At 45.7% G+C, this 15,146-nt stretch overlaps 1 protein-coding gene across 1 annotated transcript in view; it reads left to right on the top strand.

Annotated features, from left to right (window-relative positions):
• Window positions 1-14,228, top strand: part of LOC120025059 (docking protein 4-like) — a 28,689-nt gene extending 14,461 nt beyond the window's left edge. The window contains exons 2-8 of the mRNA XM_038969496.1: window positions 1,069-1,176; window positions 1,701-1,815; window positions 1,931-2,050; window positions 12,378-12,567; window positions 13,158-13,296; window positions 13,454-13,568; window positions 13,767-14,228. Coding sequence (XP_038825424.1) covers window positions 1,069-1,176; window positions 1,701-1,815; window positions 1,931-2,050; window positions 12,378-12,567; window positions 13,158-13,296; window positions 13,454-13,568; window positions 13,767-13,909 — 930 coding nt within the window. The 3' untranslated portion in view covers window positions 13,910-14,228. The remainder of the gene's footprint in view (window positions 1-1,068; window positions 1,177-1,700; window positions 1,816-1,930; window positions 2,051-12,377; window positions 12,568-13,157; window positions 13,297-13,453; window positions 13,569-13,766) is intronic.
• Window positions 14,229-15,146: the final 918 nt, after the last annotated feature.

Raw genomic sequence — 15,146 nt, forward strand, 5'->3', positions numbered from 1 at the left:
CATCCCGCCAGGATCAGACAGGCGAACAGCGATAGAGGAGCCGAGGCCGTCTTTTTGAAGGCTCCCTCTCTCCTCAAGGTTCAAACTCATTGTCACCAATTAAAAAGGACACATCAGAGCAACGCTTTTTCCTTTCACCATGTCTCCATTTGAGCACGCTCACATTACGGTGTGCCTTTGTTGATGACGCTCTTGTTTAATCTCTGGATAAATACAATTGCATATTTAATTGGTCTTGTTATCTCTGTCACAGTGACACCGGTGTGTGTCTGTCTACGGCAGTGAGACATTGTCACTCAGTTTGGGGTCTTTGTATTCATTCTACTAAGTCAGTGCACTAAGGGATTTCACTGGCTCTGTGGCCCCTAGCTAATAAACAGGGATGTGATAATGGGTTAGGGAAAGCGGAATGTGGGGATTGGCTTAGGGATGGCTGGCCCTGGCCGTTCCGTACTGTACTGTGCAGGTCCTGAGGTTGCCCTGGCAACAGGAGGTTTGCTTTAGAAGGACAGTGGAACATCGATCAAATAAAGACCCTGCCTTTTATAACAGAGATAAGGGGGATAAATGCCACTAAAGCAATAGCTATCTTATTGATGTGTGTGTGTGTGTGTGTGTGTGTGTGTGTGTGTGTGTGTGTGTGTGTGTGTGTGTGTGTGTGTGTGTGTGCCTGTTCGCATTACTGCGATGGATTTCTCATTATTCCATCAGGAGAGTTTGTGTCTTTGTCTGCCTCCTTAACTCAATATCGTATGTATAATAGAATTGTCTTGCATAAACAATGTTTGACTGATGACAAGGACCCGGCGCACTCCTTCTCATTTTCTACCTGTCTCTTTCTCTCTGTGTCTCTCTTTCACTCATTGCTAATCACTAAATGCTATTTTGATTTTCTTATAACGCTTCCTGGTTAATTGATCAGGTAAACCAGAGGCAACCATTGTGTGCCTGCTCTTGATAGCAAAAGAGTGTAAATCGTTATGCTTGAATGGGGTGTATATGTTGACATTGACTTGCTGTTGGGTGGCTGGTTGCAGTATGTTAACTGACTGTTGTTTTTGTGTTGAGATTTACCGCCGCTGCTGGCTGGTGTTTAAGAAGTCGTCCAGTAAAGGACCACGCAGACTGGAGAAGTACACTGATGAGAAGTCCGCTTACATCAGAGTCTGTCCTAAGGTACCCCCCCCCCCCCGAGAGTGCTGCATGATAAGTCACGTTTCAATTGGCAAATGTCAGTTTGAAGGATGATGTCTGTGTGCGGCGTGTATGGTATTACTGTGAGTGGGTGATATATATGGGTGTGTGTGTGGTGTGTGTCATTAGAAAGTCAGTCATTCAGTCAGTCTGTTCTCTGAGCCCCCTGTTTAGCTGCAGCGAGCAAATGTGCGTGTCTGAAAGGATCAACACACACACACACAGACACACACACAGACACACACACAGGAGGCTGAAGGAGATGAGAGTAACACAGATCAAAGCCAGCCTCCCACTCCCAGCCAGAATCCAGGTCTCTCTGAAGTGTCTGAGCATAGGGTGACCACTACACCTGGCTACAACACTCCCTCTTTCTCTCCTCTCCTTTCTCTCGGAAAACTGAATCCGGTCAACCGGCAGCACATCATACAGTATTTAGACAGCTTGTCTGACCCTTTCAACCTCTCTCCGTGTTTGCTGACCTCTTGAACTTTCCCATTGCCCAGGTGACCGAGATCAGCAATGTGAAGAATGTCACAAGGCTCCCAAGGGACACCAAGCGCCAGGCGGTAGCCATCGTCTTTACCGATGACACCTCGCGCATGTTCACCTGTGAATCAGGTGCTCCACACCACACTTACCTTATTGCAATAGATGTTTTCTCACAGTGTACAATCATCTCTGAAGTTTCCTGTTTTATGACACCTCTCTTTGCATCCCATTGGTCTAAACTCAGAGCTAGAAGCAGAGGAGTGGTTCAAAACCCTGTCAATCGAATGCCTGGGGACCCGCCTCAATGACATCAGTCTAGGAGAGCCAGACTTGCTGGCAGCAGGTGTTCAGTGTGAACATACAGGTGAGTGTCTGACTAGCACCATGGCACAGTCCTGCTCGACTTTGCTTTATGGCTATTTTTGCATTCATTATTTCTTTGTTTGCTCAGAATGTTTGCAATTTCCTACGATGACAAACACTTCTGGATCATCAATCGTAGGCTACACACTTATCTCTCAGCCTCCCAGATCTGGGATACTACACTCCTTTGTTCCCCACACGGGCTTACCTGTTGCTGCTGACCAAGATAACCGAAGGCAACGAAGAAGAGGAAGTTAGCACTATGCTTTCAACCATCTAAAAACACAACCGAATTGTAATGGAAATAAACCATGTCTGAGTGTTGGTTCAGTTGTCATCTAAATGTGTTATCACTGCGCTTTCAACCATTTAAAAAGCACAACAAAGTTCAAATAGGAATACAATGGCAGATATTTAGTATTTCTACATCTTCATGTGTTATCACTGTGCTTCATCTAACAGCACGACCAAATGACCTGGATTGCGGTTGAGATGACATTAAAAGTACGTGGTGCAAGTGATCAACGCTGTTCAGTATTCTGCGCAGATTATTACAGCAATGGTGAAGATTTCTACAGATCTGCAGCCTTTACTCGCTGTCTTGAACATGCCCACTTTCTATGATGACATTTTATAGTTACAGTATGCTAACCTCAATGTGGCCGTGGATGTGCTACTCATTTTAAGGTTGAATAACTACTGTTGTATACGTTTGTATAATAGCCTTAACTTTAGGCTATTTACTATATTACTAAAGTAATATTGAAATGTGTTTGGTTGACAACGCAACCAAATTTCAACATTTAAAGGATATCTAATGCTTGGGATAGTTTCATCTGAGCCACTGGCTTAATCCTATTCTTTAACTTTTATTTTTGCTTTAGTTAGAGGTGAATCCAACATATCATTTGTTAAGATACTGTATTGCAAAAGAGATTTTGTATTGTTTGGTTGTCAACAAATTCCAGTTTGTCTACAAATTAATAAATCATATGTTGGATTCACATCTTCATCTCAACCAAGAATCAAAGTTAAAGAAGAGGACTAAATCAAATCAGGCTGTGTCTGATGATGTAGTGCACATAAAAATGATTTTCCCATGTACCCCCCCCCCCCCCTCCATCCATCGCATTTTCAACTCTGCTGATAGTTTTGCCACATAAAAATGTTGCCTTATAGGCTGTAACAAATGTGCCCATTCTGGTCTTGGTACTTTCTCTCCAGTTGTTCATGAAGGCGTTTCCACTGCCATCTGTCGCATAATTAATTTTACACACACAATAAGATTCCACATTGTCTAGCGTATTTTGTTTTGTCGACATTTGGAAAGTTTACAGAAAAATGTGCTGTTTCAATCAGGCCTGTCATTAAATGTTTTATCCAACATGTACTTTACTCACATTAAAAGATTGGATGGAAAACCTAGTTATTGAAAAAGATTCCACGTCACAATACATTGACAAATTACGTTGAAACAACATTGATTCAACCAGTTTGTTCCCAGTGGGACGGTTTATGGACACTCGACTCTGCTATTTAACCAGACGGCTTTTCCATTTTCCGTATGGATCGAACGGGGGCTTCTGGTAAGAGTAGGGAGAGGTGTACTCTTCCTCATCAACACTTCCTGGTGTACCGAAGTTGAAAACATCTTCAGCTCCTGTTCATCTGACCTGGAGTTTATGATGCTTAAATGCCAACCCCACTATATGCTCAGGGAATTCACGCATGTTATTATCACAGCTGTGTACATACCGCCACAAGCGAACACCAAGGCGGCACTCAGCAAACTGTATATTAGCCAGAAAGAATCCTCACACCCGGAAGCAGTCTTTATTGTCATGGGGAATTTTAACCAAGCATGTGTGAAATTAATTCCTTCACTCTTCTGGGAAGGCTTTCCACTAGATGTTGGAACATTGCTGCGAGGACTTGCTTCCATTCAGCCACAAGGGCATTAGTGAAGTCGGGCACTGATGTTGGGCGATTAGGCCTGGCTTGCAGTCGGCTATACATTTCATCCCAAAGGTGTTCGATGGGGTTGAGGTCAGCACTCTGTGCAGGCCAGTCAAGTTCTGCAGCATTCAATGTCAGAAGAACAAACCCAGATGACCCGGTGGCGCGCGATGTGTATAAGGGAAACACGTACGAGCTCAACATATCCATTAGGGACCCACAATGACAATACAGACTCAAACTTGAATTGATGTTCAACAACTCAGGCTCACGACTCATGTGGCAAGGACTACCGACTATCAAATACTACAAAGGCAAATCCAGCTGTGTGGTGCCCACCGAAGCCTCCCTCCCGACAAGCTTAACACATTCTATGCACGCTTTGAAGCAGACAATACCGAGCCATCCAGGAAGACTCTCGCTGCTCCAGACGGCAAGGTGATTTTGCTCTCCAAGGCTGACTTGAGAGTGAGAACTGTCAAAAGAGTGAATACTCAGAAAACGGCATCCTCAGTGTGTGCGCTGACCAGCTGGTGGGCATCTTCTCTGATATATTCACCCTGTTTTCCCCACCTGCTTCAAGGAAACCACAATCATCCCAGTGCCAAAGAAAAACAAGGTGACATGCCTAATGACTATCAGCCCGTAGCACTTACCCTGGTCATCATGAAGTGCTTCGAGAGGCTGGTCATGCACCACATCAAGACCAGCATGCCAGACACACTGGACCCACTCCAATTTACCTACCGCTCCAACAGATCTACGGAAGATGCCAGTTCCATTACTATTCACATGGCCGTAACACATCTGGACAAGAGGAAAACCTACGTGATAATTCTGTTCATTGACTACAGTTCAGCATTCAACACTATAGTTCCCTCCAAACTCGACACCAGCTCAGAGCCCTGGGCTTGGTACATGAATTGCTCTGTTCACGACTGCTAGGCACTCCAGCGGGTGGTGAAGATGGCTCAGAACATCACTGGGACCGTACTCCCACCAATCCTGGACAATTACTCGAAACGGGGCCTGCTCGTTCTGAAGAAAGTTGATCAGGAGGAGTATGGGGATCCAAAGTTTCAGTTGGAGCTCTGAAACCCAGATGACCCTGATGTAGTGTGGGCTGTCAGGAGGGATAGCACATGCAGCTTCCACCAGCCCCCTCCTCCCACAGACATCGAAAGGATGAGGAACAACATGATCAAGGAGCAGAAGGTCTTTGCCCTCATCAAAGAGATTCTCACCTACATGGGGTTCATATGGATGTTGCTCCTGGTGGCGTATGTTCAGCGGGACCCTAACGCTTACTTCCTGACTCAGCACATTTGGCAGCTTCAGCCAAGGGATCTCAGACAGCATGAGCCACAGAGATGCGTTCACCTGGGCAAATACCTCTCTGCTCAGCAACCTCTTTGGAGAGTTCCCAGGTTCCATCACAGATGAAACTCCAAACTGGTTGGTAATGCCCGTCTTCGCCAGGTGAGGGTGCAGAGGAAATCTTGCCGCATCGCCCGCTCCATGCACCAGGCTGTACCTGATTGTCATGGTCCATACTCATAGGAGGTGGATGACATGGGCTCCTATGGGCCAGGCTGGAACCACTCTACGAGTGAAAACACCTCAAAGACCCTCCGCAGCCCATGGCAGTACCAAACCCAGGCCCGACTCAGAGCCCAACCCATCTGGCTACGGTTGTGGTCCTCTACAGGGGAGGGGGGTTTGTGGTGGAGTGAGTTCTGTGAGTCACAGAACGCTAGCAGTACCCTTCAGTATCTGTTTGACAACACCTGGCTTGATATGTTCACCCGAGCAGTCTTTGTAGAGTTCACATTGTCACACTCATGCTGGAGACCACAGCTGTAGAGCGTTCCAGTTTCGCAGTGACCTGCGGAGTGTCCGACTATACCAGCCTACCGGTGGACTCCACATCTTTGTCATGGCCTCTGAGGTCATCTATTTCCTCTTTATCCTCTACTACATGTATGTTCAGGGCAAGCTGATGAAGCAGCCGAAGTGGGCTTAATTCAAGACAAAGTGCAACCGTCTGGAGCTCCCCATCATCCTCCTGAGCTGGAGCGCACTGTCTGTCTTCATTAAGAGGAGCCTGTTAGGGAACCGGGATATGGAGTACTACCACAACCATAAAGACTAGTTTGCCAGTTTCCATGAGACAGCCACAGAAGATGTAGTGCTGGGGTGTCTGATCGCATTCCTGGTGCTACTGGCTACAGTCAAACTGTGGCATCTGCTGAGGCTCAACCCCAAGCTACACATGATCACAGCCGCACTGCAATGAGCCTGGACTGACATATCAGGCTTCCTCGTGGTCATCACCATTATGTTCCTGGCCTATTCTATCACTTCTTATGTGATGTATGGCTGGAAGCTGTACTCTTATAGGACTCTCTTGGATGCTGCTCTGACCACGGTTAGCTTGTAACTGGGCATCTTCAACTATGACGAGGTTCTTGATTACAACCCGGTGCTTGGTGCGTTCCTCATCGGCTCCTGCATTATATTCATGACCTTTGTGGTTCTGAACCTGTTCATCTCAGTCATCCTGGTGGTGTTTACTCAAGAGAAAATACATCAGAAGCCCTCAGAGGAGGAAGAGATAGTGGAGCTGATGCTGATGAAGCTCTGCAGCTTGTTTGGAATAAAAATTAAGAAGAAAGACTGACAGCCCCACGGAGAATGGCATGACTGCCTCAGCAACTAACAGAGGATTCTCCACTATATCCTCATAGATGATTACTTCTAAGTACTGGTGTACCACTAAGTATGTATTCACAGGGAGCTGTCATGTTCACTTCTGTTGCTTCATAGGAGCAGTGATGCATTTGTTGACTTGTTGCCTCTAGCTGTTTAATTATCTAATATATCATGCATAAATGAGGTTATTTGTGCCGTTTTGTGATCTAAACCAAAGCTTTAAAAATATGGAGGAAATAACAACTCCTTCTGTTACCTCACGTTTCTGTCACAAATACACATACTGTATGTATGGTTACTATGATAACATGTAAGGAGACAACAATGAGGAGGAGAGCAGGATACAAAGATATTGCTAATACAACAGCATTGGAATTACAGTTGGAAGTTTACATACACCTTAGTCAAAAACATTTAAACTCAGTTTTTCACAATTCCTGACATTTAATCCTAGTAAAAAATCCCTGTTTTAGGTCAGTTAGGATCACCACTTTAATTTTAAGAATGTGAAATGTCAGAATAATAGTAGAGATTAAGATTTATTTCAGCTTTTATTACTTTCATCACATTCCCATTGGGTCAGAAGTTTACATACACTCAATTAGTATTTGGTAGCATTGCCTTTAAATTGTTTAACTTGGGTCAAACGTTTCGGGTAGCCTTCCTCAAGCTTCCCACAATAAGTTGTCTGAATTTTGGCCCATTCCTCCTGACAGAGCTGGTGTAACTGAGTCAGGTTTGTAGGCCTCCTTGCTCGCACATGCTTTTTCAGTTCTGCCCACACATTTTCTATAGGATTGAGGTCAGGGCTTTGTGATGGCCACTCCAATACCTTGACTTTGTTGTCCTTAAGCCATTTTTCCACAACTTTGGAAGTATGCTTGGGGTCATTGTCCATTTGGAAGACCCATTTGCGACCAAGCTTTAACTTCCTGCCTGATGTCTTGAGATGTTGCTTCAATATATCCACATCTATTTTGTGAAGTGCACCAGTCCTTCCTGCAGCAAAGCACCCCCACAACATGATGCTGCCACCCCCGTGCTTCACGTTTGGGATGGTGTTCTTCGGCTTGCAACCCTCCCCCTTTTTCCTCCAAACATAACGATTGTCATTATGGCCAAACAGTTCTATTTTTGTTTCATCAGACCAGAGAACATTTCTCCAAAAAGTACGATCTTTGTCCCCATGTGCAGTTGCAAACCATAGTCTGGCTTTTTTATGGCGGTTTTGGAGCAGTGGCTTCTTCCTTGCTGAGTGGCCTTTCAGGTTATGTCGATATAGGACTCGTTTTACTGTGGATATAGATACTTTTGTACCTGTTTCCTCCAGCATCTTCACAAGGTCCTTTACTGTTGTTCTGGGATTGATTTGCACTTTTCACACCAAAGGACGTTCATCTCTAGGAGACAGAACGCATCTCCTTCCTGAGCGGTATGGCAGCTGCGTGGTCCCATGGTGTTTATACTTGCGTACTATTGTTTGAACAGATGAGCGTGGTACCTTCAAACGTTTGGAAATTGCTCCCAAGGATGAACCAGACTTTTGGAGGTCTACAATTTTTTTTCTGAGGTCTTGGCTGATTTTCTTTTGATTTTCCCATGATGTCAAGCAAAGAGGCACTGAGTTTGAAGCTAGGCCTTGAAATACATCCACAAGTACACCTCCAATTGACTCATGATGTCAAGTAGCCTATCAGAAGCTTCTAAAGCCATAACATAATTTTCTGGAATTTTCCAAGCTGTTTAAAGGCACAGTCAACTTAGTGTATGTAAACTTCTGACCCACTGGAATTGTTATACAGTGAATTATAAGTGAAATAATCTGTCTGTAAACAATTGTTGGAAAAATGACTTGTGTCGTGCACAAAGTAGATGTCCTAACCGACTTGCCAAAACTATAGTTTGTTAACAAGAAATGTGTGGAGTGGTTGAAAAACAAGTTTTAATGACTCCAACCTAAGTGTATGTAAACTACGACTTCAACTGTATGTTTGTTGTGAAATTAATTAAAATGGTTTTGAACCATGAAAAAAAAGGAAGGCCCGCATCATCATCAGGTAGCTTAGTGGTTAGACCCGAGCCTACAAGGTGAAAAATATGTCGATGTGTCCTTGAGAAAGGCTCATAACACCAATTTGTTCCAGGGGTGTCGTTCTACTATGGCTGACCCTGTAAAACAACACATTTCACTGCACCTATCCGGTGTACAGTATGTCACAATAAAAAAATATATATATACAGTGCCTTCGGAAACTATTCAGACCCCTTTACTTCTTCCACATTTTGTTACATTACAGCCTTATTCTAAAATGTATTACATCGTTTTTCCCCTCATCAATCTACACACAATAACCCATAATGACAAAACAAAAACAAGTTTGTAGAAATGTTTGCTAATTTATTGAAAACCCCCCAGAAATATCACATTTACATAAGTATTCAGACCCTTAACTCAGTACTTTGTGGAAGCACCTTTGGCAGCAATTATAGCCTAGAGTCTTCTTGGGTGTGATTGCTACAAGCTTGGCACACCTGTACTTGAGGAGTTTATCCTATTCTTCTCTGCAGATCCTCTCAAGCTCTGTCAGGTTGGATGGGGAGCGTTGCTGCACAGTTATTTTCAGGTCTCCAGAGATGTTAGATCGGGTTCAAGTCTGGGCCACTCAAGGACATTCAGAGACTTGTCCCGAAGCCACTCCTGCGATGTCTTGGCTGTGTGCTTAGGGTCATTGTCTTGTTGGAAGGTAAACCTTTGCCCCAGTCTGACGTCCTGAGCACTCTGGAGCAGGTTTTCATCAAGGATCTCTCTGTACTTTGCTCCATTCATCTTTGCCTCAATCCTGACTAGTCTCCCAGTCCTGGCCGCTGAAAAACACTCCCACAATATGATGTTGCTACCACCATGCTTCACCGTAGAGATGGTGCCAGGTTTCCTGTAGACGTGACGCTTGGCATTCAGGCCAAAGAGTTTAGTCTTAGATTCATCAGACCAGAGAATCTTGTTTCTCATGGTCTGAGAGTCTAGGTGCCTTTTGGCAAACTCCAAGCGGGCTGTCATGTGCCTTTTACTGAGGAGTGGCTTCTGTCTAGTCACTCTACCATAAAGGCCTGATTGGTGGAGTACTGCAGAGATGGTTGTCCTTCTGGAAGGTTCTCCCATCTCCACAGAGGAACTCTAGAGCTCTGTCAGAGTGACGACTGGGTTTTTGGTCAGCTCCGTGACTAAGGCCCTTCTCCCCCGATTGCTCAGTTTGGCCGGGCGGCCAGCTCTAGGAAGAGTGTATTTTCATTTAAGAATGTTGAAGGCCACTGTGTTCTTGGGGATCTTCAATGCTGCAGAATTTTTTTGGTAACCTTCTCCAGATCTGTGCCTCGACATAATCCTGTCTCAGAGCTCTACGGACAATTCATTCGACCTCATGGCTTGGTTTTTGCTCTGACATGCACTGTTAACTGTGGGACCTTATATAGACAGATGTGTGCCTTTCCAAATCATGTTCAGTCAATTGAATTTACCACAGGTGGACTCCAATCAAGTTGTAGAAACATCTCATGCATGATCAATGGAAACAGGATGCACTTGAGATAAATTTCAAGTCTCATAGCAAAGTGTCTGAATACTTATGTAAATAAGGTATTTCAGTTTTTTAGTTTGAAAACATTTGCAAACATTTCTAAAAACCTGTTTTCGCTTGGTCATTATGGGGTATTGTGCGTAGATTGATGAGGATGATCTTATTTTTTTTTCATTTAGAATAAGGCTGTAACGTAACAAAATGTGGAAAAAGTCAAGGTCTGAATACAGTATACAGTGCGAAGGCACTGTATACTGTATATATAAACTCAGCAAAAAAAGAAACGTCCCTTTTTCAGGACCCTGTCTTTCAAAGATAATTTGTAAAAATACAAATAACTTCACAGTTCTTCATTGTAAAGGGTTTAAACACTGTTTCCCATGCTTGTTCAATGAACCATAAACAATGAATGAACATGCACCCGTGGAACGGTCGTTAAGACACTAACAGCTTACAGACGGTAGGTAATTAAGGTCACAGTTATGAAAACTTAGGACACTAAAGAGGCCTTTCTACTGACTCTGAAAAACACCAAAAGAAAGATGCCCAGGGTCCATGCTCATCTGTGTGAACGTGCCTTAGGCATGCTGCAAGGAGGCATGAGGACTGCAGATGTGGCCAGGGCAATAATTGCAATGTCTGTACTGTGAGACGCCCAAGACAGCGCTACAGGGAGACAGGAAGGACAGCTGATCGTCCTCGCAGTTGCAGACCACGTGTAACAACACCTGCACAGGATCGGTACAAGATGGCAACAACATCTGCTCGAGTTACACCAGGAACGCACAATCCCTCCATCAGTGCTCAGACTGTCCGCAATAGCCTGAGAGAGGCTGGACTGAGGGCTTGTAGGCCTGCAGGTCCTCACCAGACATCACCGGCAACAATGTTGCCTATGGGCACAAACCCACCGTCGCTGGACCAGACAGGACTGGCAAAAAGTGCTCTTCACTGACGAGACGTGGTTTTGTCTCACCAGGAGGTGATGGTCGGATTTGCGTTTATCGTCGAAGGAATGAGCGTTAAACCGAGGCCTATACTCGGAGTGGGATCAATTTGAAGGTGGAGGGTCCATCATGGTCTGGGGCGGTGTGTCACACCATCATCGGACTGAGCTTGTTGTCATTGCAGACAATCTCAACGCTGTGAGTTACAGGGAAGACATCCTCATCCTTCATGTGGTACCCTCTCTGCAGGCTCCTCCTGACATGACCCTACAGCATGACAATGCCTCCAGCCATACTGCTCGTTCTGTGCATGATTTCCTGCAAGGCAGGAATGTCAGTGTTCTGCCATTGCCAGCGAAGAGCACTGATCTCAATCCCATTGAGCACGTCTGGGACCTGTTGGATCGGAGGGTGAGGGCTAGGGCCATTCCCCCCAGAAATGTCTGTGAACTTGCAGGTGCCTTGGTGGAAGAGTGGGGTAACATCTCACAGCAAGAACTGGCAAATCTGGTGCAGTCCATGAGGAGCAGATGCACTGCAGTACTTAATACAGCTGGTGGCCACACCAGATACCGACTGTTACTTTTGATTTTGATCCCCTCTTTGTTCAGAGACACATTATTCCATGTCTGTTAGTCACATGTCTGTGGAACTTGTTCAGTTTGTTTCAGTTGTTGAATCTTGTTATGTTTATACAAATATTTACACATGTTAAGTTTGCTGAAAATAAAAGCAGTTGACAGTGAGAGGACGTTTCTTTTTTGCTGAGTTTATATTTTTCAAACGCATACCCCACCCACGAGCTGTTCACTTCTTTACCGTTGGAACATGGGGTCTGATACCAACAGTTTCTATCTACAAGCCATCAGAATGCTGAACACTTGAACTGGACTGACCACCTGCACTGACTTTCCGCACCTTAGCACACACGCACACACACACACACACACATACATTCATGCTACACACACAACACAGCTGCTGCTACCAGTGTCTTATTATTATTGCTAAATTGATCATCTCTCCTACTCTCTGATGTGTTGTGGATACGGGTCCTGGCTTCTACAAGTCACTTTATAATGTGTGGTATGTCATGCTGAACTAAGACTAGTAATATCCCTTCCTGTCTCCCTGTCAGAGCGTTTCAATGTGTTCCTACTGCCCTGTCCTAACCTGGACATCTATGGGGAGTGTATGATGCAGATCACCCATGAGAATATCTACCTGTGGGACATCCACAACCCTCGCACCAAACTGGTCACCTGGCCGCTCTGCTCCCTGCGCCGCTACGGACGAGATGCCACGCGCTTCACCTTTGAGGCTGGACGGTGAGGGAAACACTCATTGAGGGAGGGTGGGCGGGAGAGGTATGGAGAGTGAGGCATGGGGAGAAGAATGCAAAAGCTGCAGAAAAGCAGGACTGTGTAACCAGTTGTATGTGCCTAGCCCATAGATTGCTTGATGAAAAACGCATACAGACCACACACACTCATGCTCGCACACAGACAGACAGACAGACAGACAGACAGGTGCCCTGCCCAGGAGAGCCTCATAAAGAGATTGATTGAATAGATTAGAGGAAAATCAATGGTGAGCGAGGCGTTCTTATCTCCTCCTGTGCTTTGATAAACTTGAAAAGAAAGGATTCGGTCCACTTGCAGGGTGCCCCCCAAAGGACAAAGATAAGAGTGTACTGCCAGTAGGGAGAACGTAGTCCCAGACTGCCCCCTGGTGGTGGTTAGAATGCAGTACTATTGGCTGTCAATTGCTTGAGAACAATTTGTGGTAAATACAGTGTGCCTGCAAAAGGACTGTTTGCAAAAACATATCTATATATGGTGAATTGTCGATATTACCTATATTATGGCCTGTATGCACATGCATGTTGTACTGAGCAGTGTGTGTTGGTGTGTTCCAGGATGTGTGACAGTGGAGAAGGCCTGTACACATTCCAGACGCGGGAGGGAGAACAGATCTACCAGAGAGTCCACTCCTCCACCCTGGCCATCGCTGAGCAGCACAAGAGAGTTCTGATGGAGATGGAGAAGAACAGCAGAGTAAGGCATAGTTACACACACACACACACACACACACACACACACACACACACACACACACACACACACACACACACACACACACACACATACACACAGTATTCTCTCTGGTGATTATATAATACTGTGTTTTTTATAATTTTTTTCTCTCTGTCAGTTGTCTAAAGGTTCTGAGACGGGCTCCTACCCCTGTACCCCCACGGCCATCCTGCCCCGCAGTGCCTTTTGGCACCATATCACTGGCACTCAGGGGGGCATGGACCCAGCCCATGGTAAACCACAGCCTAGACTACAATCTCAACCACACAGCACTGGGGCTAGAGTGGGAACATTGGTCTGAATATGGAAAGTGTAAACGTTTGAACATGGGGTCTGGAGTTTAACGAATCATACAGAAGCTTATGGAGTAGGCTGCACCTGTAGACATGACTTTTTCTCGTCTGTCTCTTGTGTCCTGTCCTGTCCTGTAGGTGACATGTTTGGTGGTTCTCAGACTGGCGCTGATGCAGACCTGCTCTCCACCCGGCTGCCCTCAGAGCCACGCCACGCTACCATGCCCCTGGCACACAGCCAACACTCGCCCGTCCGCTACCCCACCTACCCCAGCCAGTGATCCCAGGGGTGCATTGCAGACCCCTAGCCTCCACCACACCCCTACTCTGTACCCGAACACTCCTCCCATTCTCCTTTCTCTGCAGTGCTCACCTCGACTCCACGCCCCCTCATCTACCCTCCAGCCAATCAGGTTGGGGTGGGGTCATAGGACCTCCCCTAAAGCTGGTAGCTCTGTGAAGCAGGACATGACAGCGCCTCTGGTCTTCTCTTCAAAGGCTGGTTACCTGAAGGAACTTCAACCCCCAGAATCCCTCACTGTGGGGTCAAAGTGCATTGTGTGAGCCGGCAGTGGCATGTTGCCTCTTAGTGAGCTGACATTGTGGCATGGTGCATCTCTCTCTGCTTTGCTGTGGGCGTGGAGGAGGAACAGGAGGAGGAGGGGTGTGAGCTGTAAGGATGTGATTTAGTGGGTGTCCTCTCTTCTAACCCCTGTGAAATCGTGTTTTTTTTCTGACGGGATTCACCTCAACCCCCTTCGCGAAAGACCTCTACTTGTACCTCATGCCAGCTCTTAGCAAAGTTCAATGTTACGGGCTCAGGACGTCCCCATATAGCTCTTATTGGTGGTCAGAACAGAAGGACCCCTTCCTACCATCCAGCTTCAGCATGATAATGATTGTGGCGCTAGCTCCAACCCATAACCTCAATCTGACAGACACGTATGTAAGACAACAGTTTCCTCCCAAGAACTGGCCTTGGCTTCCAAGTCTGTGTGTGTGTGGGTGGAAGAGAGACTGTCCCTGGACTATCAGCCAACCAAACACCTGGTCTAATTCCACAGAGAAACAATGGACCACTTGTCTTTCATCTTTCTTTAAAAAAACTTTTTTTTTAAACTTGTAGCAGACATAACAACCTGACTTTGCCTTGTATTCTGTTCTGTGTGATAAAGAAAATAGACATAGATTTTTCTGGGAGGATATAAAGAGGCGGTGAGGGAGGGAGGGAGGGAGGGAGGGAGGGAGGGAGAGCCACATGCCTCTGAAGTCATGACTTCGTTTGTTGTTTTCTCTTGGTTTCCTGCCATTGGTTTGTGAAGAGATCCAAGGCTGTTCATAATGGTAGTGGAACCCTGTCCTCTGTGTGTGTACTGCATGAATGGAATACACAGTTACTGACATATGGCCACTTTAAAACCAATGTTAAGAGAGAATTTAGACATGGTAAATAATGTAAATGTCACAAAGATGTAGCCACTCCCTCGAACCTCATCATTGTTGTGGAGGCCCTTGGTC

The sequence above is a fragment of the Salvelinus namaycush genome, chromosome 30, assembly GCF_016432855.1.
Source record: "Salvelinus namaycush isolate Seneca chromosome 30, SaNama_1.0, whole genome shotgun sequence".
NCBI classification, from domain to species: Eukaryota; Metazoa; Chordata; class Actinopteri; order Salmoniformes; family Salmonidae; genus Salvelinus; species Salvelinus namaycush.